Source organism: Lepisma saccharinum, chromosome 8, assembly GCF_977018435.1.
Source record: "Lepisma saccharinum chromosome 8, izLepSacc3.1, whole genome shotgun sequence".
In the NCBI taxonomy this organism is placed as follows: Eukaryota; Metazoa; Arthropoda; class Insecta; order Zygentoma; family Lepismatidae; genus Lepisma; species Lepisma saccharinum.
In genome coordinates, this window is record NC_139236.1 from 55,657,208 (window position 1) to 55,670,456 (window position 13,249).

The 13,249-nt window shown below is 37.0% G+C and overlaps 1 protein-coding gene across 4 annotated transcripts in view; it reads right to left on the reverse strand.

The window, feature by feature from the left end:
• The window catches only part of Hr96 (Nuclear hormone receptor HR96), a 119,688-nt gene that overhangs the window by 4,751 nt on the left and 101,688 nt on the right, over window positions 1–13,249 (reverse strand). For all 4 annotated transcript variants that reach the window (XM_083126681.1, XM_083126679.1, XM_083126678.1 and 1 more), the window contains exons 4-7: window positions 12,022–12,947; window positions 5,607–5,829; window positions 4,210–4,416; window positions 2,299–2,511 (exon numbers count right to left, since the gene is read on the reverse strand). In XM_083126681.1, the coding sequence (XP_082982807.1) occupies window positions 2,299–2,511; window positions 4,210–4,416; window positions 5,607–5,829; window positions 12,022–12,947 (1,569 nt within the window). The remainder of the gene's footprint in view (window positions 1–2,298; window positions 2,512–4,209; window positions 4,417–5,606; window positions 5,830–12,021; window positions 12,948–13,249) is intronic.

The following is a 13,249-nucleotide window of genomic DNA, read 5'->3' on the forward strand; positions in this document are numbered from 1 at the left end:
AGTTTTTAAACATGCAGTAAACCACTAAACCCCTCTCAAAACATGCATGCACCATACTTATTATTCCCTCATTACCAACTGATCCTCATGTCTGAAAATTTTTTGTACCACATTTTTGTCACTTCACTTTTCATGCATCTAATGATGAAGTTACAATATATATACAGCTGACTGCTTCAGTGGAAAATTACTACTCTATACAGTACTTTTGCCATTTTCATGTGTTACCACCCACCATTATACACCATGATTATCTCAATTTCACAACTCTCAGAAAATCGGTCAGACATGCAGCAAGACAATGTCAAAAACACACACACACACACGGGGAGGAGGGGGGGAACAAAACACAGTTTATACTATTTTAGACAGAAGTTCCTATGAAAGTAGAAATTTGCGACCTTTTAAAGAAAAATTAAGGATGATCAAAATTATGACAATTTGTTGTAACTTTCTTAGGAAATAACTAACTCACAAGAAACAAAATCATACCCGGTAATTACAAGGGACGTTCATTAAGATTTCCCCTGACCCAGTTCTAGTTAATGTAGAATACTAAAATTTTGCGTGTGTAATGATACATATGTGCATAGGTCATGAGGTAATTTGCAATTCTGAACTCCTTTTAGTTTTTGTCTTACAAATACTAAATTGAGACAAGATGTAGTGATTGATCCAGTGGAATACCAAGCAGTCGTCAAGTTTCTTTACTTGAGAGGCCGCACACCAAAGGAAACTTTTGACGAGATGAAAGTGACCTATGGAGAGGATGCCCCATCGTATGACGTAGTGAAGCACTGGCATCGTCAGTTCAAGTGTGGTCAGACTTCAGCAGAAACAGCCCCCATTCTCAGGCGACCCCAGTCAGCCATTGACGAAGACACCATTTGGCAAGTGAAAGCCGCCATCTTGGATGATCGCCGCATAACCGTAAGCCAAATAGCTGAAGATGTGAAGATCAGTGTGGGGTCTGTGGAAAAAATCATCCATGACCATTTGCACATGCGGAAGGTGTCTGCCCGATGGGTTCCTCGGCTACTCACACCTTCCCAAATGCAGGAACGAGTCACGTGCTCCCGGGCTAATTTGACCATGTGCCAGGAAAACCAGAAGGAATTTTTTGACATACTAATCACTCAAGGTTAAACGTGGGTCCATCACTATGACCCAGAGACCAAGGCCCAGTCAAAGTAATGGAAGCATCCTGACTCACCACCACCAAAGAAGGCCTGTGTTTACCCCTCAGCGGGAAAAGTGATGCTCATGGTTTTTTGGGACCAGCATGGAGTAGTTATGATGGATTTCCTGGCGATGGGTACCACAATTACCAGGACATATTACACTTCCCTGCTGCAGAAATTGTGGAAGGCCATCAAAACCAAGAGGTGTGGCATGTTGACCAAAGGCGTCCACATCCTGCAAGACAACGCTCCAGTTCACAACTCACATGTTGCCCAGACAGAAGCACGGTCCTGCGGAAATGAAATCCTTCCTTATTCCCCGTACTCTCCAGACCTAGCACCATCAGACTTTCACCCTTCCCAACCATGAAGTCATTTCTGAAGGGAACGCACTTCCACGACGATGAAACGTTGTTTTCTGAGGTCAAGCCATGGCTTCTGGAGTAACCTGCAGACTTCTACAAACAAGGTCTCCACTGGTACATAAAGCGATAGGAAAAGTGTGTGGCCATTGGTGGTTCCTATGTAGAGAAGGACTAATGTCTGTACTAATTTTCGTTTATCTCCGTCTATCGGAACTGGTTCAGGGGAAGTCTTTAATGAACCTCCCTCGTAACTCACATGACCATATGTGCAGTGTTTAAAAAAAAGACCAATTTTTCTGGGTAGTGTATTGTGATGCTTTCCAGTGGAACTTTTTTGTTCCTACAACATCCCTTAACAATTATCTGTTGAGTGAAGCATGTACTTACGTCATATTTTATTTCAAATTCTGGAGAAACTTCACAGAAACATTCCCAATGCTTCACTTACATGGGGAGAATTGTATAAGTTAAAAACTGTAATTGGTTTAGGAGTTTTAACATGGCAGGATGTCAACCAATGCAGATTCTGCAGGAGTCATGGACACACCAGAATTGGGTGCTGAACCACAGCAATACCCAGCTCACTCAGTACTCTTTACGTATGGATATCTGACAAAACACAAGACAACCATCATGACTCATCCATTGAACACTTCTGCTTTGCACATGAAAATTCTCCATACCTCCCTTACCAAGAAGCTGCTTCTCACATGTAGATGATAGTACCAAGAAGGAAAAAAGAAAGCACCCACCTGTTCAAACTTAATAACATCATGGTGTACAACATGTGGTCGGTCTGGAGTAAATAGTGTAATTGCACTGAGAATAAGCATAATATTTTCGTCTGCTCGCCATCTGGGGTCAAACGTCTGAAGAAACCTTTGGTGCTCCTGGTAAATATTACCTCGAGCCTCCTTCAACACAGCAACTTTTATGTGGTTCATTTGTTCTTGCGAGTGGGGTATCTGGAACAACAAGTAATTATGAAATAAGCAAGCAATTCTTTATGTTCATAGGATGTGGAAGAGACGGAGGGGAGTGGGTGATGTGTGGAGTGTTACAGGAACATTTTGGGAAGTGAAAAAAGAGGGGATATTTCTTAAAAGTACAGTGTGTTTTTGAAAAGTAACTATACACCTATATAAACACGATTATATGTTGAGGGATTGAATTCACCAAGAACGTTCCACATGAACAACTTGTGCGAGTCTTCGAGAACAAGGAGAAACACGTGCAGATATATCTGGATGTTCATGGGAACCATTTCCAACAACTACTGTAAGGCAAGTCGATGTTACGTATTGTTGTACTAGTGCATGACAGGTGTATAGTTACATTTCGAATGCACTGTATAATACTGTATTTACTCATGTATGGTGCACACTTCTCTTCCAAATTTTTTGCCCCCAAAAACTGCGGTGCGTATCATGCATGGAATAATTCATATAACCAACATGAAACCATGTTCTTACTGTCACTGCATAGAACATGTATATATCAACAGGTGCAAATACAAATTACCAGGTTGGACTTATTTAATAATAATAGTTTTTAAAAAAACACTATACAAGTGAAATTGGCATTTCCCATGAATTCTCACTTTATAACAGAATGTTTTGCAACACCTAGAAAAGTGATACCATTCTGCCAGAATTTGATCACGCACCTCTCGCCTCATCACAGTATTTGTTGGGTAACAAATAATAGAAAATAACTTCCTGATCACTGAAAATCCATAACATAATTTTGATCTCGCTTCTACTACAGAATAAAAAGAGTGGTTACAGAAGTGAAAGCTTTGGGATACTAAACAAAGTCGAGGGGGGGGGGGGGGGAAATGGTGGGTTGGTGTACAAAAGACTATATTATTTTCTTGGTAAACATAGCAACAGGTGACTCACTGAATAGGTATGATGTCCTTCCCTCTTGATTGGCATAGCAACAGCTTTATGACCTACATCTAAGAAAGCCGCTTCTTGAATCTGAATTGTACTGCCCATTATATACAAGATATAATTGTTGCTTCTCCCCATCAAAAATCATGGCGTGCATTATACATGCGTAAATACAGTATATATCCATGAAAACTATTGATTGGAAATAATTTTCTCAATGTGTGTAATTACATACAATAACATAAGAATTGATCAAAATAAGTTCTAGTGTCATAATTGTCTGCAAATAATAGTACAGTTGTAAAATTTTGTGTGTGTGCTAATGTTGTTTTTCTCTTGGTAAATCTAACCCTGTCCTGTTTGATTGTTAAGAGTTGTGTGGTGGTTGTTAAAGAATGTTCATGTGAAAGACATTGATTTTTATATGCCAAGAACCAGGTCATAGCACAAACATTATCCTGTATATGACAGATCTTTTAAACTTTTGTTTACATGAAGATCAATTCTCTTACATCAATATTGCTTGCAAACATTTTTAATTTTTCTGTTAATCTTCTTCAGTGTAAAATAGCTGGACTAAGCTACATTGTGCTGTTATCTAATGACATTATTTTAGAAGTTATTCCCTACCATTAATAGCTATCCCATATGAATTGTAACCTATTTAGATTTTCTCGTGTATATGGTGCAGAATTGGCAAACTTAGTGTTTTTCAAACATTGAAAAGCCCTCATTCAGTTTAATATGGAAGAGAAGTGGAGCTTTTACCTTCCATGAGTCTCTGTCTGGATCGTAGGTCATAACACTACGCAGAAGCATGAGTTCCGTGCAGCCTCCCTTCATTAAGGCCACCTGATCCTCTTGGCACATGTTCTTAAACGCATTGATCTTTTTGAACATCTTTATGAGCCTCCTAATAGCAATGGCTGTTAGATTTATCACATCCAATAATACTGGACAGTCTCCTGTGCTTGTCTGCAATAAAATATTATACATTATAGAGGTGCATCGGTAATGGTAAAATTACCGAATATTTTACTGATCTATGTCTATAAATAGCATGTGATTTAGAGCAAAATCCTGATGTTTTGTAACTGTTTAATAAATACAAAATCATAATCCTGTGTTTTTATTCTGATTGTAAAGTAAATGTCCAAATATTACTGTTTTTTATTGTAATGCAAAATCCATTGCAACCACTTAGTGACATTAATAAAGAGGAAGAATGATCCATATAGGGTTTTTCATGAAACATTTGTAATTTATATCAAATTAGTGGAATATTGGTATATTTTAAATCCTTACTTTATAAGCATAAGCACAAGAATTCACATCGCTAATATATGATTTAGTAAAAGTTAAAAACTTAACATTAAACAATTTTTGTTGCTTTCCAGCAGTTTCATCAATTAGATACTTTCAACTTTTCATACAACTTTTAAATTTGTTGTAGTTGTATCCACTTTAAACATTTCAACACACATTCTCATTCAAATGTTAATGACTGAATTCATGTTTGGGGAATAAAAGACACGGTTATATAATAAATACATGTAAACCAGTTAGCAGACAAACTGACTACACTAGCGCTCTTAATGGCATTGAGGGAAATGACAGGAAGCCAGTTCAGCAGTGAAGCGACAAGTTTCCAAGTGAATGGTGGTAAGAGGCAACTGAAATTAATAGAACCTTTAAAAGTAAGTTTCATGGAGTTGAGTAACTCATTTACGTGTATTTCTTAGTGACAAGAAAACTGTAATTACAGCAAGGATTGAATATCGTACTCTAAAACTAAACTTCGTAACACAACAACTCTTTGAGAGCCAAAGACCATGAAGGGGCTTTGTGTTGGGTGACATGTGGTGAGTACACCTGATCACTGCTATCTTCTGGCTCTCGAGACTGGGGTCTGTTACTATCACTTTCACGTAGATCCCTAATGTCCTCACAATGCTGGGTCAACCCAAAATCTTTAAGCTTCAAGCGAGATTGATTCTGGGACAGTTGCACCAAAAGTGGAACCATCTGGCTACCTGGGAGCTCAATCTGGTACTTTCTTAACAGAACTACCTGGCAAAACTCTGGAACCATAGCAAAACTAGAAATTGGATCAGCAGCTAGTGACTACATGAACTATCTGCAGTACTAGGTACGAAATGTCATACCTTAAATCTACACTCTTCCCCAACAAGAGCCGTTAGATCATCGTCTAAAGGGGTCAGAAGGGCCTTGTTGGCAACTATCAGTTCATTGAGCTTGGCCCTCTCCGCGTCATTCAGTTCTCTGGAGCTAGACTGTGAACCTGCCAGAGAGCTGTAAGCTTCAAATTCAATCTTGATTGCTTCGCTCAAGATGGATTCGATGGAGTCAGGAGCTACAGGTATCCTCCTGCAAACACAAAATCACAATCAAAATAATGTGTCAAAATAGGAGCGCCATTTACAAAGTGATTGATAGTAAATGAGTGTTACATACGATGACACTACATGCACATGAATACAAAATATTATTGTCATTATGCACTCAATGGCATGCATTCTCACCTGGAACATCTGTGAAGACTTTTCTACATGCGACTTACTAGTCATAACATTCATCTTGGCATAAGTCGCAACATGCAAGTTTACTGGATTTTCAGCTCAACATAGATCCTTCCTCAGGGATGAAAAATACTTCTTAGCCAGATGCTGTTTCATGATGGCTATTGAGTGTCCTATGTCATTAAAGATGTTCAAAGGTTTAATTTATGAACAAGCCTCGTTTATATTACAATTTATGCATGCATTTGTATTCCTTAATTTTTTAATGCTATTAATTTTGTGACTGTTGTTTTGTTTATTTTTGAGAAAGGGTACATACAATAATTCAGAAAACTGAAGTAAGGTACACATTGTGACTATGTTAAGGCAGTGTTCAAAATTAGAAGTTGCAAGTCATACACAAAACAATAATTTTTGCTTTCACATACTACCAGACCAGGCAATATAAAATTTTTAAATATTTATAATTTTAATAAATTCTCTTAGTTGTTCTCAGTCACATAGACACTCTTCCCTGACATCTAGCAGTACATGAACACCATTTTGCCCTCGTGTCAACAACCACACAAGCTAGACAACAGTACATATTTAATGTGTCCTCTAGGATACACATGGTCTGAGGAGGTGTTTCCCATTTTTTGTGCAGGAAGGAGAAATTTGATATAAGTTGTGAATTCAATAACAACAGGGTGGCTACAAACAAGAAGAAATGAAATTCCCTGATTTTTCCAGGTTTTCCATGACAAAATTTACATTTTTCCCTGACAATTACAAACTAAACTAAATCGATGTTTTTGCAAATGGAAATAATGAACTCATACAGATCCAGGTATGGATTTGTTAAGTATCAATATTATCTTTTATGAAATTGACAATTTATCTATTCTCTATGATTTGAATTCAAACAGCAAAATAGTGAATTTGGAAAATTATTACAATTCACAAGGTATGTAAGGATTATGGAATTTTATCATACACAGTAAGTTTAAAATAAAATACTTGATTATTTTTTAAGTTACAACTAAATAAGATTAGAGTGACGAGTCATTGATTAAGAAATACATTTTGTAATTTATCAGTCCCCTTATCCATTCTCGGTATTATATGTTGATATTTCCACTGAGGTTTGGAACTCTCTGCTTGCAAGAACCCTGAGTGCAGACTCATTTTTCGATGCATAAAGCTACTTCTCTCTTCTCTGTAAAGCAAACAACTTAATTCTTGCATATAAATGAAACAATTGAATTGTACAAAAGAAAGCGTCATATTTCCTTACATTATAAATGGGATTTCTGCTTCAGTAAGGTATATCCAAGTGAAGTACTGTGAAACTGACAACATGCAGTTATACCGTTATTGCTGACGAAAAGGGTATGTAGGTATTAGAAATTTAACGCAAGCAATTTATAGAATTGCATTGTATATGTACCTGATTTAGCTAAGGGTCATTCCATGTCAAACAATCCAATGGTGGTTGCATGACCATCTTAGAAAAAAATCGTTTTTACTACATACGTTTATACATGTTTCTAGATATCAAAACCAGTGTTCAAAAAATATTGTCTTTAGTTCTCCTGGGGCATCCATTTTTCCAACATGGTGCATAGCTTTTTTTTTTTGCTCACGTAGCACTTTTCACAAACCTTAATATCTCAAAAACCCTTATATCTCAAAAACCATAAGATGGACAGAAAAGTATCAATACTCAGTAGGGTGACTTGTGAAATTGTATACACTAATAGTAGAAATTTTACTGTTGTTCATTTTTGGAGCATTTTGTAGTATAAATGAACCCAAGTTTATCTGAACACAGTCAACACATTGAAAAATTGCAACATCTTATTCCAATATGAAATGACTATACCTCATTCATTGGAACAGTGTGTCAAAATGTTGGATGGCTTGGTTGATATTTTTTACATTTTCAAATCTGAATGAAAAATGTGGCAAACAGTAATTGAAAAGACATGACCAGGGCCTGCATTGTAGGCAGTAGAAAATTGTGACAAGCTCTTGTACTAAAATATGCTCAAATTGTTGGTGATCTTCACTACACTGCCAGTTTCATCTTTAACACCCTGAGAGGATGTTTTTAACATTATGGATATTGAAATAATGTCCTTGAAATTCAATGGGAGATCCTCGACTAATAGACCCTGCACCATAGGCGCCGACTCCATGGCGCTTGGGGGGCTCAAGCCCCCCCCCCCACGTTAATGATGTGGGGCCAGAGCCCCACAAATAATTTTGCTTAAAAGGATCTAATATATTATTTTGCTTCTCTTGTAAAGTTTACTCTGAATTGTGCAACATGAACTTAACTTTAAATACACATTTGAAATGTTCTAGACCATCAAATTTGGGGAGCTGAGTCCGCAAAACCATCAACTTTTTTTTTGGGGGGGGGGCTATGAACGGAGACAGCAAAACACATGACTTATTACTATGTACTACGTATATAATTATGAGTATTGTTAACATTTTTACTAAAAAGAGTTTCAAAATAACGAGGTGATATGACAATTATACCAGTATGTTGTTTAGTGAATTCTGAACAATTTGAGGTCGTAAACACGACTTCCAGGCAATATTGATATGTAGGATATTAAGTTATCCTTGAAATCTCTTCCTCTAGTCCAAAGAATAAGGGGAAAATAATTCTAAAAGTCTTTGAGTTTATTTAACACTGGTTTGCAGTAAAGTACGCAAGAAAAGCTTATGAAAAGTCTGTATTGCGAAAGCGGGAATGGCTATGATCAGGCATTATTGCTAAATTAAATTTAAAAAGTAAAATATTGTAGCACGAACAAAAAAGTAAAACTATTTACCTGCGATTTCTGTTAGCATTTATGTAAATAATTAAATAAAACTGTTAAATATTGTAAATATTCGCTATTTTTATGGGTACATCAACACTAAGGTTCTTTGCACCCGTCACATGTCCTTTCTTTACAAGTATGTTGCAGACATTAAAACACGCCCATGGCCTCGCCGGGACTCAAACCCGAGACCTCCGGATCAAAGCAAGTTGAGCCAACCACCCAACATGCTCAGATACCGAGGCCGGCATAAAACTGTTATGTTGGCTTTGGTTTGAGTTGGTGTTTTAAGTCCACTTTATGCACAGTAAAGCTAATCGGGACTAAACCTACAGTTTAAAGTGGAATCCGAACCACTATGTGCCTCCACAGGGTATCCAACCTGGGACTACTTGATTACAAGGCGACGACGCTACCACTGCACCATCGGGGAGGCCTTGTTATGTTGGCCTTTTAATGTAAATACATAGCCTACTTTTAAATAAAAATGTTATTTGTTATCTTAAAAACAAATGAGCAGAGACACGTTTTTCATGTTACATTTCATTTGCTTGAGGAATATAATAGCTGCTTAAAAACTGCTATACGAAGATGTAATTTTTATATTTAAAAAAGGGAGGGAGTGAGTCATTCATTCATTTATTTCAATAATTTTGACAAGTCGGCACCCCTGCCCTGCACTGTTAAGCATACAAACATACAAATATTAAAATAACACCTATTCTAACATTGTAATTCTTTTTTAAGGAGAAGATGGGATTAGCTTTTTCAAAAGCATTTTCTGCTCATTTTATATAGAAAAGTTAGAAGTTCGTAGACAGACTTCATTTAATAAAAGTGTGACCTTTCATGTGGTGGCAGAGTGAATTTTGATAGCCAGATCATACCTAGGGACTCTATACATCCCGGATATTCAGGGATAATCCCAGAATGTTATCATTTGATTAAGACTATACTTTCCTGAACTTTTTTTATTTTTAAATGTGTGGATGTAATTTTAAAATGCTCATTTTACAAAACAATCTAACTCTACATTGAACCACTCCCTCTCCATAATACAAGAGTTAACGAGATACAGACGGTACTGCAAACATCTTTGACTTCATGATGGAACCGCCGTCTGCTGGCAGTGCTGAATTTCAGTTACGATTCTCTTCCATTGTATAGTAACCTGCTTACTATAAAGAGTCAGTGCTTGGGTGCCTATCTGTTCAGTCTGCAGATGTGGGGTGTAAATGACAATTATGTTGTACATACATACAACTTTATGGTGTTATTTTCCCCAAAATTCATATTTTCATTTTAGCGCATTTTCTGGCAAATACCTAAAATTATACCTTCATGGATTTTTAAACTACTGTTTCAAATTGTAAGTCATATGGCCTATGCCTCTTTGTGAGAGTTTGATATCTTGGAAGTTATTTTGGGTAAGTTATTTTCCATACCCCCTTTTTAATTTTAAGGTAAGGGTTTTAGATAATGGAATCTTCCCCATATATACAAAAGGGCGTATAATGACCATAAGTGGCGACGAACCCAAAAATTTTAAATCAATCAATCTCATGTGACAGATACCGATATATTATGGCACCAAAAATTGGCATTATCTTTTTTGACTTGTTTTGACTTTAGTTCCCAAAATTCGCGTTTTTGTTCTAGAACATTTTTCTGCCAAATATACCAAAACTTATACTTCCATTGTGCTTTTAAATTATTATCTTAAATTGTAAGTCACGTGGTCTACATATTTTCGTGGCAGTTTGATATGTCTGAACAGATTTTTGAGGAAGTAAGAGGAAGTAAAAGTAAAGTGCTCTCCTGTGCTTAGCACCAACAAATGAAGGCATCTAGGGGGTGTGGAGTTATGGCCCAACACTTTCTTGATCACGGCTGAAGGTGGGGGTGATATGATCAACACCACACTCCTGGCTACCTTTACTCCCCAAAGTTTCCTCCAGGTACCCGCTTGATAAGACACTGGGTGGGCACCGGAGCAGTTTGAACAGGTGGAAAAGATCCTGTTGGATGTTGCAGGCCAAAGACATCCAATAAAAATCAATTCCATAAGAGTGCCATGCATGCAATTTCTGTCGCGGGTGGCGATATTCGACAAAAATCATATGTATCAATGGAGCCTATTTGTTTCCATGTTCCTTCATTTTGTCCAACAAAATGCCTTACGACAACTATATCGCTCCCATCCCCTCCATCTGTTGACAGTTCTGTCCCCTTACTACTCCCATACGGACAAGAAAAATGACATTCAATGCATTTTCCACGTAATATTTAGAGGCTTAACACATTTTTCTGCCCCTCTGGAAATTTCTATTTCTCTCTCTCTCCCTCCCTCCTCCAATCACTGGTTTCTGGCGCCGTGGTTGTGTTGTGCATAAAAGGGGCCTAAAAGTTGAGGCCAAAACATAGCAACAAGATTTGCTGTTCCCGTGGAGAGTTCCATAATGATATCTTAAATAATAATAAAAAAAAGGACAAAATTCCCTGACATTTCCCTGACTTTTTTTGACACCTCAAATTCCCTGACTTTTCCCAGTTTTCCAGGTCTGTCGCCACCCTGAACAAGGAATTTCATTTACATTTACTATCCAATTTATCGTATTTTTGTCATTTTGAGTTATTTTTCCATATCTTGCTTATTTAAAATGTTTGTGTTCTATGTAACTCCGCCAGGGTGTCTACTTTGTGTTTTAAAATAACAATTTTTATGGTCTATTTATTATATATTTAAGGTCGGTTATTCATGCATGGGAAAAAGTAAGTATGAGGGACAGTGACTTGGCTTCAAAAAGCAGATTATCTTCAGTCTGTAGCTAACTAGAAACCACTAAATAATTTTTAGTGTTGTTTTCCAAGATAATCTATGATTTTAAATTTCTGTTTGCATTTACAATTTGAATAGGAATACAACTAGCAAAAACTGTCTCTGACCCATATTCTTGTCTTGGATTAGTGACAAACAACCTTCTTAACATATATTGTTACAAATATTAGTGAATATACAATGACATTGCAGACACATCTCTAGTAAATTAAACATTACTTTTAATACAGACATTTTAACAAACCTCAAGAATTCATGAAACAGAACTAACAGAACTGTAAATATAATTTAAATATTTCTCAATAAAAAATTCACCACATTATACACATTTATTATAATGATGTAGGCTTAATAAAATAAAGACATAAGGTTGCATACTAACCTTCGTATATTGTGTACTTTCTCCCTTACATCCAGTGGAATAGGTTCATCAAGTGAACTTCTTGGATCATCTATTCCTTCCTTAAAGAATCCCCACTCTGGTTCACTATTCTGAAGTGGTGCTGGCGATGCCTGAAGAATGACTGACGAAGCTTCGGGTGAAGCACACGGAGAGGTATTTGGATTGATGAGCGATGAGAGCAGCGGCATGTTGCCTATGTTTGTATTTGAATCAACAACTTTACTGGACGATGACAACTGAGTCGCTGGTTTGAGGATTGTTCGGAGCATCGAAGGTTCGGCTACTGTTTTGTTCAAGGGACTAGAATTATTTGACACTGAAGTTAAAATACCCGGCTGTGATTCGATTCTTGATGCCGATGATGTGATGACACTGACAGCAATGTGAGAATTGGCAGAGAACACGTTTGGTTTTGCAGCAGCGGCATCTGACGATGTACCTGCTGATGAAGGAACATTGGCAGTAAAGTTTATGGAAACTGTCGGTTTATTGCACTGTGGACTCGACGATGAGAGAGAGTCCTCCGCTACCACAGCTGTAGGTAATGTATGTGGGTTACCCGCACTGACTAAATCCTGCGAATTGTGTATGTCTACTTGATCTTTCAACCGAGGAACTTTTGCCGCAACAGACTCATCTTCGCCAGATTCCGGCAGACCTGTAAGATGGGAATTTTTGGGCTCATCTTCATCATATTCTTTAGAATCATCTCTGCTGGATCGATCTTGTTGCCGCTTGGCTCTGTTCTCCTCTATTTTCTTCTTCTTCTTTTTCTTGTCTTCCTCCGACATTATCCATTCTTTTTTCATGCCAATTGTGAAACATTTCTTGAGGCGACACTTCTGGCAGAAACGTCTCGTTACTGTATTTATTTCACAATTGTTGTTGAACAGACACTGAAATTCCTGTAAATGTAAAGAAAAAATTGGTAAGTTACAACAAAATCAAAAGTATATTGTTAAAGAATTTTCTGACACTATCAGCAGACTACATAATGTATTCCTTGCATAATACAAACATTTTTTTATGGAGGCCACATATGTAAAACATGCTGAAATTAGTAATAATAACTGAAGATCAAGTTAAGTAAGAATATTTAGATGCTTTTAAAAAATGTACTATTAAACAATAATAATGTATATCATATAGTAACATCACCTTTGCTCATCTTTCTCTTTATCTGTCAATTGGAACTTGTGCACGATAC